This window comes from Salvelinus alpinus, chromosome 2 (assembly GCF_045679555.1).
Source record: "Salvelinus alpinus chromosome 2, SLU_Salpinus.1, whole genome shotgun sequence".
NCBI classification, from domain to species: domain Eukaryota; kingdom Metazoa; phylum Chordata; class Actinopteri; order Salmoniformes; family Salmonidae; genus Salvelinus; species Salvelinus alpinus.
Window position 1 is genome coordinate 25,100,211 of NC_092087.1, and position 14,238 is coordinate 25,114,448.

The 14,238-nt window shown below is 40.9% G+C and overlaps 1 protein-coding gene across 3 annotated transcripts in view; it reads right to left on the reverse strand.

Moving 5' to 3' along the window:
• Positions 1–14,238, reverse strand: part of LOC139557440 (chemokine-like protein TAFA-1) — a 272,605-nt gene that overhangs the window by 44,329 nt on the left and 214,038 nt on the right. For all 3 annotated transcript variants that reach the window (XR_011671393.1, XR_011671392.1, XM_071372259.1), the window contains exon 3: positions 1,342–1,482. Coding sequence is in view for 1 of the 3 variants with exons in the window: in XM_071372259.1 (XP_071228360.1) it covers positions 1,342–1,482 (141 nt within the window). In the remaining 2 variants the exon portion in view is untranslated. The remainder of the gene's footprint in view (positions 1–1,341; positions 1,483–14,238) is intronic.

Genomic DNA, 14,238 nt, shown 5'->3' on the forward strand with positions numbered 1-14,238 from the left:
CTCTCCTATCTATTCATTCTCCCTTCCCCACCACCTCACTCCCCATCCTCTCCATCCTCTCCTAGCTGGATCCTATCAACTGATCACATCAAGGCAGTGTAAATATAGAAATCAGTCTAACATATTGCATTGTATCTCTGACCATGTCAGATACAATTCCTTTGTGAATAAAGCTTGTATTGTTGGTCGAAGAGAAATCAACATGTTTTTGTTATGTGGAGGCCATGTTTAGTTAACATACACAAACAATTGTTCAGAGGGCCATGGTTAAAACATGTTTTCATGGTAGAGTGGAGGAGACATTGTTTGGCTGGCTGTCTAGTCTGTGTGGGGACAAAACTGTCTGCTGGAAGAACTGCAGTGCTGTTTTCAAGGTTAGAACTCTTTAAATGTTTCTTTCAGAGGGTTTTCCCCTTTGTGAAATGCACTGAACATGCTTTCTTAAGTAGGGTGAGTCAACCAAGTTCGAAGTCCTTAGCCTTAAAAGTTTATGCAGTTGGTTTGAGGATGAAATCGCTAAGTTTTGTGTCTCAAGACTCATATCTAATTCATATTCCAGAACTGATCAAGATGGAGCAAGCCAAGGGATTGAAGAGGGCAGACGTACGCCCCGTCATTGCAATGTCACTCATAATGAAGACGTCTCGGTGTCGTTCCTTTGTGAGGCCAGACTAGATGACTTTCATCTTTGAGGAGTTTGAGGTGAAACAATAAAGAGTGCATCAGGATAAATGAGTTCTGAAGGCGTGAAGGAGCTAGGCTCTCTGTTCTGTTCTATCTCACTGTGCTTGTGACTGCGGGTGCTCTACATTTCCCTGTAACTGCGTTGATTATTTTCCTCAGTTAGGCGTTTCAGGTGTGTAAGCCCAGGGGTTGCCAGAGTTGTGTTTTTCATTTATTAATTTATGAACCTAAGCTGCCTTGGGCCATGCAATGTGAAACATGGGCCATTCCCAGGTGCTCAACAGTGCACATGAGGTATTGATTGTCTCCCTTTGCAGCACTTACCCAGGTTCAACTTAGTCTCCAACTAAGAGTGCTTAATTATCTTAAATGACTAAGACAGAAGAGAGTCATGCAGGAATGAGCCACATTAGGAAGAAAAGAGTTGAAACACCTCAGCATGTGGATGTCTCTCTCAAAAGTAATGTTATAATTACAATGTTATAAACTACTGTAAAAATAAAGTACCGCTACACTACATTTAGTGACCTAATTCTTTTTAGAATAAAACATCTGACTATTAAGCCAAGGATGGATACAGCACATATGACATACAGTATGTAGTAAAACTAAACATATGTGTTGATGAAAGTAAATAACATACGAACATGTCCTTACCGTCGACACAAGAGGGTTTGTTGCGTGTCGTCCCGGCCACTTTCCCCGGTAGACAGGAGCACTTGACGGTCTGGGAGCGCTCCTCGATACGGTTCTTATTACAGCACCGGTGGGCTGCGATCACCTCACACGTACCTCCTTCTGAGGACACACAGGCAGAGGGACAAACTGGTTAGCCTACCACAGGGGAGCTGAGGAGTTTGATTGTGTCAAGTATACTCCCTCTCTGGCCTCTAGGTCACCAGACTGCTGATTATTACGCACACTTGTCACCATTGTCACGCGCACCAGCGCTTATTGTGACTCACCTGGACTCCATCACCTCCTTGATTACCTGCCCTATTTATGTCACTCCCTTTGGTACCTTCCCCAGGTGTTATTGTATCTGTTTCATGTCGGTGTGCTGTTCGTGTTTCTTGTTTTGTTTATGTTGGTTTATTTATTAAATGTATTCACTCCCTGAACTTGCTTCCCGACTCTCAGCGTACATGGTTACAGATTGGATAATTACCGTGGAGCATACAGTATACTAGAACGTCAAGAGTAGGATTCATGTTGGATTATAAATTGGTATATGTGGAGGGTAGAAAATGGTATGCTAGAAATAAAATAAATCACTGCTGTGAATAACATTTTTCAATACATTATCTACAGCGGACTATAAAAAAAGACATTGTACTAAATAAGACCACTGTGCTTCTTTTAATTTGCTTCTACTGTATGGTTACAAATATTATCTTAAGAAATGATGAGGTTAAAAACATGTTGTTTTTAACAACCTGAACTTAAATCATGAGTTCATATCATCATATACTGCATGCACATGTTAAAAACCCTGCTGAAAAATAATTTAAATTCACATCATTATAAATGTAAGGCACACAACATGTAATTACTATGTTATCCTTTTCAACACAGCATGCGTTGCAAGTTGCCCCTAGAGGCATTTAGATGATTCTAATTTGACTCTCAGAGTGTTCCTCACTCCATACAAATCACTCCCTGATGATGAGGAAATGATGCTCTGCTCTCACATTAATGTGCCTGTCTTTGCATCCCTGAGATCCTGCATACGATACTCATATGTTCCAGTAGGTGAGAAATCCTCCTGGGGTTCTGGAATGAAGGCCTGGAGATACAGAGCAATTACGCTCCTCTCATTATGACTACACACATCAGTTCTTAACCAGGCCGACTGGGTTACACCAGCCTCCATTCACTCCACTCACAATGGCTCTCCTGCAGAGGTGATATCATTCACAACAACTGCAGCACAATGGACCTTGTTCTGACAAAAGACAGTGTCAGAAAAATTCAGAGAGAGAAGAGGAGAAACCCGCCAATGCCACTGGTGGGTCCAAGTAACAATAGGGATCGCCCTGGGGAGTGAGGGGCTGATGGGGCCTAGGGACGTCCCTCCTTGTCTAAAGAGAGAGAGAGGACTGCAGAGGGATAGGGGGATGGAGACAGAGGGAGAGGGCAGGGGCCTGACAGAGCCCGCGACTGGGTCAGTGAGTAATGACGGAGACACTGGGAGTGCCCCTTTCACACAATTATAAAGTGGCTGGCTAATGCAGCCAGAGGAGATGCAGGAGAGGGGCCCTAAATCACTGTGTGGCCCTCTCCTCATGCCCCGGGGAAAACTCTTTATCTTCCTGCGACAGCCATGGCCACAGACACCACCGTCCAACAGTTAAACTGGAGCTCATCCGAGGACACAGAGGAGAGGAGAGAAGGATAATTGGAGAAAGAGTTGTGGTAAACAGGAGCCAAAGAACACTTCCTCTTTTGTAACAGTGTGTTTTCTTTATGGTGGCTTTGCATTTTAAACATGGTGGTAAAACATTTATTTTTTATTTTTATTGAAGGCAGGCTCTGTAAATGTCTGAAGTGGCTGGATCCTGAAAAAAAGATCTGAGCTGAGCTCTCACTGGGATGGACAGGTTTGGTAACACTTTCCTGCTCACATGTTCATCAAGGGCTGCCATGCCCAGACCACAGGCAGTGGGGACTGGGATTAAAAGGAGAACATTTGCAGTCATGTTGGCCGCCGCTGTCCTGCAGTATTAATGTCACTCTCCACAAGCTTAGGTGTTGATATATCGGGCCATGAGGCAGAACACAAACCATAGAAGTGAGGAAGTAATCCCTTGAGTGCGCTATATTTAAACCGCAAAACCCACAATATGCTGGACTAGTTGAATATTTTACTGGTAGTTTCCTGCCTGGAGACATGCTTTCAAGTCTGTGGTAGAGGCAGAACTCACAAAATGTCCACTTTCAAGTCATGTCTACCTAGAGAATATTTATCTAACCCCCTGGCCTTTTATCGGTTGGTCTAAAACCACAATGATTCCATCAGACTCCTTAATGCTGAAAATGCATTGCCATGAGGAATCAGCTGTTTTGTCCATAAGAAATATAAAGCCCTCTGATGACCATGTATGAACAGCATTTCAAAGGATATTCAAAGACTATGGTATCTTCCAACCTCTTTATCTGACCCCCATATGGGATACTTGATCAAAACATAGCACTTGTGTGTTTGTGTGTATGAGTTTGTCTGTGTGCATGCTTGCGTGTGTGTGTATGTGTGTGTTATTTAGTTCCAGACCCTGGGGTCAGGTAAGCAGCTCTTTGTCCAGCCATCAGCCAGGTGGACATTAGAGCAGTTTACTCAGTACCATCTGTGCAGACAGAGAATGAGAGCCGTACAATGGGACTGCTCTGACACCATGGGGCCAGAGGAGAGAGATACTAAGAGGACAAATGGCCACTTGGATAGTACATTATGCTGTCCACATAAACCTAAGCTAATTTGGACCATGTCAGCACGGGGCAAATACTTGTCTATTACCCTGTTTGTGTGTACATGCATGCCTGTGCATGCCTGTGTGTGCACCTGGCCTATGTGTGTGTGTGTATTTGTCTCTCTGTGTATGTGAATGTAAACAAGGTGAACTGTACATATACACTGAGTGTACAAAACATGAAGAACACCTACTCTTTCCATGACATAGACTGAGCAGGTGAATCCAGGTGAAAGCTATGATCCTTATTTGATGTCACTTGTTAAAGATGCACTATGCAGAAATTGCTACAACATTTCTTGGTTGCAAAAATTCTAATAGTTAACCTAATTTTAGTTTATGTGACAAAACAAGCAAGGGTAGTGCAGAGGATCATTGTTCTATCTAAACTGCTGTGAAATATATTTTCCATAACGAAATATATTGTATTTTCAGCTGTTTGAAGCTGGTGTACAAAAACTAAAGTAAAAGATGAAAAAACGGGAAGCAGAAAAATATTGCACATACAGTAGAACAGATATACTGCTTCATAGACTTGCTTTCAATGAGAATGACAGATCTTTAACACACTTTTCTATGTGAATTTGGTCGCGTCGCCCCAAAAAGTTACATATTTCAGCTTTAAATCCACTTCAATCATGTAGATGAAGGGGAGGAGACAGGTTAAAGAAGGATTTTTAAGCCTTGAGACAATTGAGACATGGATTGTGTATGTATGCCATTCAGAGGGTGAATGGGCAAGACAAAATATTTAAGTGAACGAGGATGGTAGTAGGTGCCAGGCACACCGGTTTGTGTCAAGAACTGCAACACTCCTGAGTTTTTCACGCTCAACAATTTCCCGTGTGTATCAAGAATGTTCCATAACCCAAAGGACATCCAGACAACCTGACACAACTGTGGGAATTATTGGCGTTAACATGGGCCAGCATCCCTGTGGAACGCTTTTGACACCTTGTAGAGTCCATGCCCCAATGAATTGAGGCTGTTCTGAGAGCAAAAGGGGGTGCAACTCAATATTAAGAGATGTTCTTAATGTTTTGTACACTCAGTGTACATGTGCGTGTGTGTTTGATGGATGGACCGTTTACAGGCTGTCACACCAGCTAAAAGGGTTAATTCAAACAGGTCAAATGGAGTAGGTGGTTCTGCTCTCTACCCTTTGGGTGGATGAGGTGAAGGGCATCGACCAGAGCATCGACTGGTCATTTTTCTCCTCGGAGCCCACAGTGACTTCAGTCATTAGACAACGCCATTAAGTGATTATGTTTAAGGAAATCGATGCTTCATTGTTTTCATCTTAGCCCAACAGCCAATTAAAACCCAACTAATGAGAGAGCGCTTCAATATGAAGAGATAGAAGAGGTGAGAAATGGAAGCTTACAGGTCAGAGCCATTATTCACAATAATGAATTAACCGCTCACCATTAAAAAGCACAGAGAAACAAGTTTGAAAGGTATAGTACGGTATGATTGGAAAGTCTTTGCGCTCATGTACTGTATATTGTGCACTCCCGCACATACATTCCAGTATGGCTCTCCAATGACAACATCAGGCAAAGGGAACATTTACAAGAGAGTAAAGGAGCCTTGTGTTTTAGACAGGGAGGTTTCCGGCTACTCACTCCCCTCTCACTAAATCTGGCCAGTTCAGACAACGAGACAATAGCAGTGTTTGTGTCTATGTCAGTACAGAGATAACTGCCTCTAATCTATGCAGAGTGTGCCTCTCTCTCTCTCACACTCACTCCAAGAGTGGCCATTAAGCCGGTATGTATTGCTGAAACAACAAACTACACAAATTGAGAAGTTCAGTCTAAATCACTCATTGACGACCTCTCAACCCACAACATCTTAATCACAATGCACTCAAGAGAAGATGTGTTCTTTCCATTTTCTTTCATGTTTGAGGGGGTCTTTTGTTTTGGCTTCCTTCGTTCTACCTCTTCTCTGTGTGGGGTTTTAATCACTAACTGACAGCACAAAGTTTTGTTTAAATGGGCAGAAAGAGTGTGGTTCTAATGATTTTATCTTTCAATAAGTAGGTAAGGGGAAAACACCCAAAATAAAGAACTAAACATAATTTGTGGCTTTCATTTATGGAACTAAGTGTGAGCTGTGTTCATTTGCAGTTTGTTTGAAGGTGGTGATGGAAATCAAATTGAGTTTTTCATCCCCTCACCCTTAGAGCTTATCGACTATGAACCTTAAAACAATATTTTCTTAATCTGTTTTCTGTTAAAAACATATCTATTAAAGTACCACCAGTGTTCCATTATATACAGCATTGAATTGGATTGTTTTCAGTCACACTGGAATATGGTGGAGTAAGGTCATGCATTATGGAACAGACCCTTCTTTTCAGACAATGTATTTACGCTTGAATGGCACACATACTGTAGGTGCAGTACATTCATTGTGAAGTGCTTTGATTGATAACAAATAAGTCTGACATCAAAACAGCCCTATTCTGTTTGGCCGAGTCTGTCTTTAGCATCAGTTAGCTGGGTCTTTACCGGGTGGACTGGCAATCAGCTAGCATCAGAAATTAAGAAAGAAAATGGGAGATATTAATGACTCGTTTGAGGAGGCAGAGGCATCAAAGTGGATGAGGCCCAGCTGTCCCTGTGCATGTATCTTTAATGGTGCTCCTCGTCATTATCAGCCAGGCACAGGGATTTAGCTCATTACTTAAACATCAAGGAGGAACTCCAGGAACACTCCCCTGATTACTTAAGATAATGTTTAAATGCGCTACAAAGCAACATCATATGGACTCCAAATGAGATTAAATCTACCCCCGCCAGAAAAACTGTTTTCGTGTCGTTCCCTCTGACTTCAATTAATGCTCTCCATATTTCATCTGCTCAAATGCACCCTCTGAGTCAGAACTGTGTGAAATTACACAGCCCCATGACTAGCACTGGAGGCTTTGGAGTCTTTCAGACCAAAGACCCCACGTCCATCCAGGCAATGCAAGTTTAAACAGGCAGCAGCGCTTCTGCGTGTGGATTGACGGAATCCCCTCAATGGGGTTGATATGAGCCGGCTGCTGTATTTTGATGGTAGCCTTTGGTGCCCCCGCCTCGGCCCCAGTAGCTTGTGGGTTCACACACACCATGACAAGGTCATCTCCCAGGGAAGTGTGCTGCCTAGGTTGTCGAGGTTCATACCACCTCGCTGCCACTAACACTCTCTGACTCACACCTCCCGGTGAAGAAAAGGAATGTGTGAAGGAACAAAAGGAGGGAGTGTGTGTGTGTGTGTGTGTGTGTGTGTGTGTGTGTGTGTGTGTGTGTGTGTGTGTGTGTGTGTGTGTGTGTGTGTGTGTGTGTGTGTGTGTGTGTGTGTGTGTGTAAGTGTGTAAGTGTGTGTGTGTGTGTGTAAGTGCACGTGTTTGGGAGGGAGGGCATATTTCTGTAAAAGCATAAGGAATTGGCTACATCTTGGCTCGACACCCAGGTTCACACTCAAAATAATCCAAAGCAACACCAGAGCGCCCCGAGCCCTGTGAGTGAATCATCCGCTAGGACTTGATCCCTAGCCAGACAGAGACGGCCCTGCTACAGCATTGTGTTCACAGGGCTGACGCCAGCCAACATGGTTAGATAACAAAGGCAACCCTGAGGAGGTGGGCACTGAGACGCGGTCAAGCCAATTGTCGCTAAATATATCTAAGTTCTCTGGACGGCACACAGCAAAATCAATGGTGTACATTTAACTTAAATGTACACTATTTTCAGTGAACATACGTGTCCCACTGAACTGGTGTTAAAATAACACTTTTAAAAGTGTTAAAGATTTAACACTTTAGTTTTCCCCATTCAACTCTTAAAGTGTTCAAATGAACTTGATTGTGGTGTTTGCATAGCTCTACTATAGAGTGATAGGCAACATCTACGGTGTAATACATAACACTTGATTTAGAGTAAACTGGCCTCACTTTGCTTTGTGCTGACGCTGTTACACTTTCTCAGTGTAAGAAATGAACACCTGTAGTGTTACAGTAAATACTTTTCTCAGTGTAAGAAATGAACACCTGTAGTGTTACAGTAAATACTTTTCTCAGTGTAAGAAATGAACACCTGTAGTGTTACACTAAATCATTTTGAGCTGTTGTTTTAACACTATGCTGTAAAGCCTATTTTGCACATTTCATAGAGTGCTTTTTCTTTTCAAGTAAATTGTAGAGTTACCACCCATGACTGTATTTGTTAGTGACATGATTATTTAATTTGTTCCTTTTAGAGGCCTGTGGTTTTCAGCAAATGATTACCTAGGTGAGTGATATCATTAAAATTAAACTCTGTGACAATACAATTGATACAGTGCCTTCAGAAAGTATTCACACCCCTTGACTTATTTCACATTTTGTTGTGTTACAGCCTGAATTCAAAATTGCTTAAATATTTTTCTCACACCCATCTACACACAATACCCCATAAAAACAAAGTGAAAACATGTTTTAAAAATTGTCTGCCAATTGAGTGAAAATTTAATCCAGAAATATCCAATTTACGTAAGCGTTCACACCCCTGTGTCAATACATGTTCGAATCACCTTTGGCAGTGATTATAGCTGTGAGTATTTCTGGGTAAGTCTCTAAGAGCTTTGCACACCTGGATTGTACAATATTTGCACATTATTCTTTTTTACATTCTTCAAGCTCTGTCAAGTTGGATCATTGCTAGACAGCCATTTTCAAGTCTTGCCATAGATTTTCAAGACGATTTAAGTAAAAACTTTAACTAGGCCAGTTAGGAACATTCCACATTGTCTTGGTAAGAAACTCCACTGTATATTTGGCGTTGTGATTTAGGTTATTTTCCTGCTGAAAGGTGAATTTGTCTCGCAGTGTCTGTTGGAAAGCAGACTGAACCAGGTTTAACTCTAGGATTTTGCCTGTGCTTAGCTCTATTCCGTTTCTTTTTATCCTAAAAAACTCCCTAGTCCTTAACATGATGCAGTCACCACCATGCTTGAAAATATGAAGAGTGGTACTGATGTTTTGTGTTGGATTTTCCCCAAACATAACACTTTGTATTCAGGACATAAAGTACATTTATTTGCCAATTTTGTTGATGTTTTCCTTTATTGCCTTATTGTGAACAGGATGCATGTTTTGGAATATTTTGGAGTAACTACAATGTTGTTGATCCATCCTCAGTTTTCTCCTATCACAGCCATTCAACTTTGGAAATGTTTTAAAGTCACCATTGGCCTCATGGTAAAATATCGGAGCGTTTTCCTTCCTCTCTGACAAGTGAGTTAGGAAGAACGTCTGTATCTCTGTAGTGACTGGGTGTATTGATACACCATCCAACGTGAAATTCATATCTTCACCATGCTCAAAGGGATATTCAATGTCTGCTTTTTTTACCCATATACCAATAGGTGCCCTTCTTTGCGAGGCATTGGAAAGCCTCCCTGGTCTTTGTGGTTGAATCTGTGTTTGAAATTCAATGCTCGACTGAAGGACCTTACAGATAATTGTATGTGTTGGGTATAGAGATGAGGTAGTCATTCAAAAAACATGTTACACACTATTATTCCACAAGGAGTACGTCCATGCATTGTATTATGTGACTTGTTAAGCACATTTTTACTCCTGAACTTATTTCAGCTTGTGTGCCATAACAAAGTGTTTGAATACTTATTGACTCAAGACAATTCAGCTTTTCATTTTTTATTAATTTTTAAAAACATAATTTCACTTTGACATTATGGGGTATTGTGTGTAGGTCAGTGACACAAACTCTCAATGTAATATATATTTTTTAAATTCAGGCTGTAACACAACAAAGTGTGGGAAAAGTCAAGGGGTGTGAATACTTTCTGAAGGCACTGTATAGCATAGGACCTTACTTTGATAGCCTAGTTTTACCCTAATAATGGTGTTAGGAAACTCCTGGTTTACAGGCTGCATCATGTCTGCAAGTGACATTATGCTGGCTTGAAAAGTGATGTGTAATTCCTATTGGAATCCAGCCAAAGTTAGGATAACCAACTATTTGAATTTTTATTCACCCTTCAACCTGCATTAAGAATGACTGTCAGAGTTAGGAAAGTTGATAAAAAGACTACCTAAATCATTTAAACTGGAACAACCATTTCATTAACGGGTGCAATACATCTAACTAACTGATTGGATTAGTTTAGAAAAATGTATGTTATTCATCTTTGTTTTGCATAAGATTCATTAATCAATCAATGTACATGCAAAACCACAAATATTAAAAACAATCCAAAAAAATATACTTGCATTATAACATGCTGGGAAATATGATAATGATGGGTGTGGTTTTGATGGGACTATTTTACTCTCCAAAGTATAAAACAATAACTCTGGTTATATATTATCACCAACACTGGGGGTTATTTTATACCACTGAGTGTTAATTTCACTCTTACAGAGTGAATGTAACTCCTTAATCAACACTAGAAATGTTACACTGAAAAATCAACACTGGCTAATTTGATGTGCAGCCAACTTGGTTGTTTTCAAGATCCCAGAGGAGGCCCAGAAAATGTATGTATTGTGTACAGTGTCAACTAAGTTAATATAATGTTAAATCATCTATGCTGAATTTAGATTGAAGACTGTTGAGTTTGACCATCGGCATACCTTTGCTGGTCACATGTAGATGAGTTTACCCCTGGTCGTTTATCAGTGAACCATCTCCGGCCCAGATAAACAAGTGGACACTGTGGAGCACAGCAAAGTACATCCAGCTAGCAGTGCCTGCAGCTAACAGGCTGATGCTGACTGTGAGCTGAGAGCAGGGAACTCGACCGTGCTCCTGCTCAGAGCTCAGACAGACAGACAGGTAGAGAGAAACCACTGACCTAGTCACATGAATCAATTGTGTTTTTTCCTCAACTAGTACAGCTTATCTACTTTGTCATCTACACACCCACTGAATTGTAAGCATCATCGCAGAGACACACTCTGACTCACATCTATCATCCTGGTAACCAGTTGCTGGAAAGAGAATGTGTATGTGTGTATCTTCAACTGAAACAATGTCTTTAAATAATTGGTACCCTCTTCCTGGTGCATTCCGTGCCCCACAGCGGTTAGTATGTGATAAGTTATAAAAACAACACACTAAAACACAGTACTACTGGTAAACTGACAGTTATGATATCTCTAACTAGTCATTCTATTGAAGTGAATGGGAGGTGGGAGGTGTGTCTGCATGGCCTCAGCCCAGGTCGGTTCTTAATCACCTGTATGGAGTACCACACCAGGGCCATATTACTCAGATGCCCACATCTTTATGGTTATTAAAGTTAACAACTGCTGCGTGCCTCATTTACCCACACTCTATCAATACCAGTTCAGCACCATGAAATTACCCCGGTCCAGAGGGTGCACTGTGACAAACCTGATTAAGATATGGTCTGTAATGCTCGGGTGTAAAATGCTCCATGTCCAGGAGTGAGTTGGCTGAAAAACGTTATTCTCAAGATCCAATGGGTGGGGCATAGGTGCTAGGGGTTGTTGATGTCCATAATAGTTTCTATGTCAATTCTAACTTTTATGTGTATTAGGAAACGAATAGCAAGTGTCTGAAAACACACTTCGCGGCAACTACAGTTGAAGTCGGAAGTTTACATACACCTTAGCCAACTACATTTAAACTCAGTTTTTAGCAATTCCTGACATTTAATCCTAGTAAGAGTTCCCTGTCTTAGGTCAGTTAGGATCACCACTTTATTTTAAGAATGTGAAATGTCAGAATAATAGTAGAGAATTATTTATTTCAGCTTTTATTTCTTTCATCACATTTCCAGTGGGTCAGAAGTTTACATACACTCAATTAGTATTGGGTAGCATTGCCTTTAAATTGCTTTATTTGGCTCATTGTGGGAAGCTTTCCACAAGCTTCCCACAATAAGTTGGGTGAATTTTGGCCCATTCCTCCTGACAGAGCTGGTGGAACTGAGTCAGGTTTGTAGGCCTCCTTGCTCGTACACGCTTTGTCAGTTCTGCCCACAAATGTTCTATAGGATTGAGTTCAGGGCTTTGTGATGGCCACTCCAATACCTTGACATTGTTGTCCTTAAGCCATTTTACCACAACTTTGGAAGTATGCTTGGGGTCATTGTCCATTTGAAAGACCCATTTGTGACCAAGATTTAACTACCTGACTGATGTCTTGAGATGTTGCTTCAATGTATCCACATAATTTTCCATCCTCATGATGCCCTCTATTTTGTGACGTGCACCAGTCCCTCTTGCAGCAAAGCACCCCCACAACATGATGCTGCCACCCCCGTGCTTCACGGTTGGGATGGTGTTCTTTGGCTTGCAAGCCTCCCCCTTTTTCCTCCTTGCTGAGCGGCCATTCAGGTTATGTCGATATAGGATTCGTTTTTACTGTGGATATAGATACTTTTCTGCCTGTTTCCTCCAGAATCTTCGCAAGGTCCTTTGCTGTTGTTCTGGGATTGATTTTCACTTTTTGCACCAAAGTACGTTCATCTCTAGGAGACAGAACGCTTCTCCTTCCTGAGCGGTATGACGGCTGCGTGGTCCCATGGTGTTTATACTTGCGTACATTTGTTTGTACACATGAACGTGGTACCTTCAGGCATTTGGAAATTGCTCCCAAGGATGAACCAGACTTGCGGAGCTCTACAATTTTTTTCTGAGGTCTTGGCTGATTTCTTTTGATTTTCCCATGATGTCAAGCAAAGAGGCACTGAGTTTGAAGGTAGGCCTTGAAATACATCCACAGGCACACCTCCAATTGACTCAAATTATCTCAATTAGCTTATCAGAAGCTTCTAAAGCCATGACATTTTCTGGAATTGTCCAAGCTGTTTCAAGGCACAGTCAACTTGGTGTATGTAAACTTCTGACCAACTGGAATTGTGATACAGTGAATTATAAGTGAAATAATCTGTCTGTAAACAATTGTTGGAAAAATGACTTGTGTCATGCACAAAGTAGATGTCCTAACTGACTTGCCAAAGCTATAGTTTGTTAACAAGAAATTTGTGGAGTGGTTGAAAAATGAGTTTTAATGACTCCAACCTAAGTGTATGTAAACTTCTGACTTCACTGGAAATGACTATGCCTGAACTTTAAAAGTTACCAGAACCTTCTCTAAAAAAAGAATCAGAGAAAGTAAGTGATTGCTGTAAATATACGCAGGATGTAACCTAGTTCTCTGTTTTTAAGGTACAAGGACACACACATGTTACTCTGTTGAATATCATGTCAAATAAGTGGCAGACACTTTCTTATGTTGGGCTCACGGACTTTAAAAGTATATTTCTAAAATAAAAGAGGAAGGGAGGGCTCTTGTTCTTTCTCTTAGATATCCTCAGTGTACCATTTCCTTCACAGTATAGGCACACATCTGACCTCGGTGAATGTCCATAATGATGCAGGTCACTGAGTTTTTTAAATGAGGACAGAATGGTGACTAAATCGTCCATTCAAAATCATGAAACTACCTTTCTGAAAGTAATGATAGGACAGTCTTTGTGAAATGGTATTCCTTTGAAGAAAACAATTGGTTCTGGTGAGCCAGGAGAAATGGGCTGATCAGAGGACGAGGGATTAGGGTTGCAAAGTGAGGATATATTACTGGAAACTTTCGAAGTTTACCAGTAAACTACCAGCATTTTGGAATCATTCAAAGATTTTATGTAGTGGCCCTTTTGGGTACTTCCGATTTGTACAGGCGTCTGTAATTATCTCTGGGCCTCTGTGTGGTCTTATCACATGTAAAATATATGAAATAATGGAAACATTATCCTAAATATAAACCATCAACTTAGTGAATACCATTGGTGTTTAATATGAGGGTTTTAGCATGAAATATCTTTTATATAGTTTTTACACACTTTTATTTATTTTGCTATGTCAGTATGTATTTGTTGTCAATGTTTTGGCATCAAACTGGTGGCAGATTTGTAAAGAATTCAATAGTTGAAAGAGTTTCAGAGTCAATTGAAAGTAATACCATTGTTGATTAGATGCTTTTTGAATAAATGCTCTGTTGAACAATACGGCCTATCTACAGTACTAGAAACTTATGGACAATATGGACACAGATATATTCAATTAATA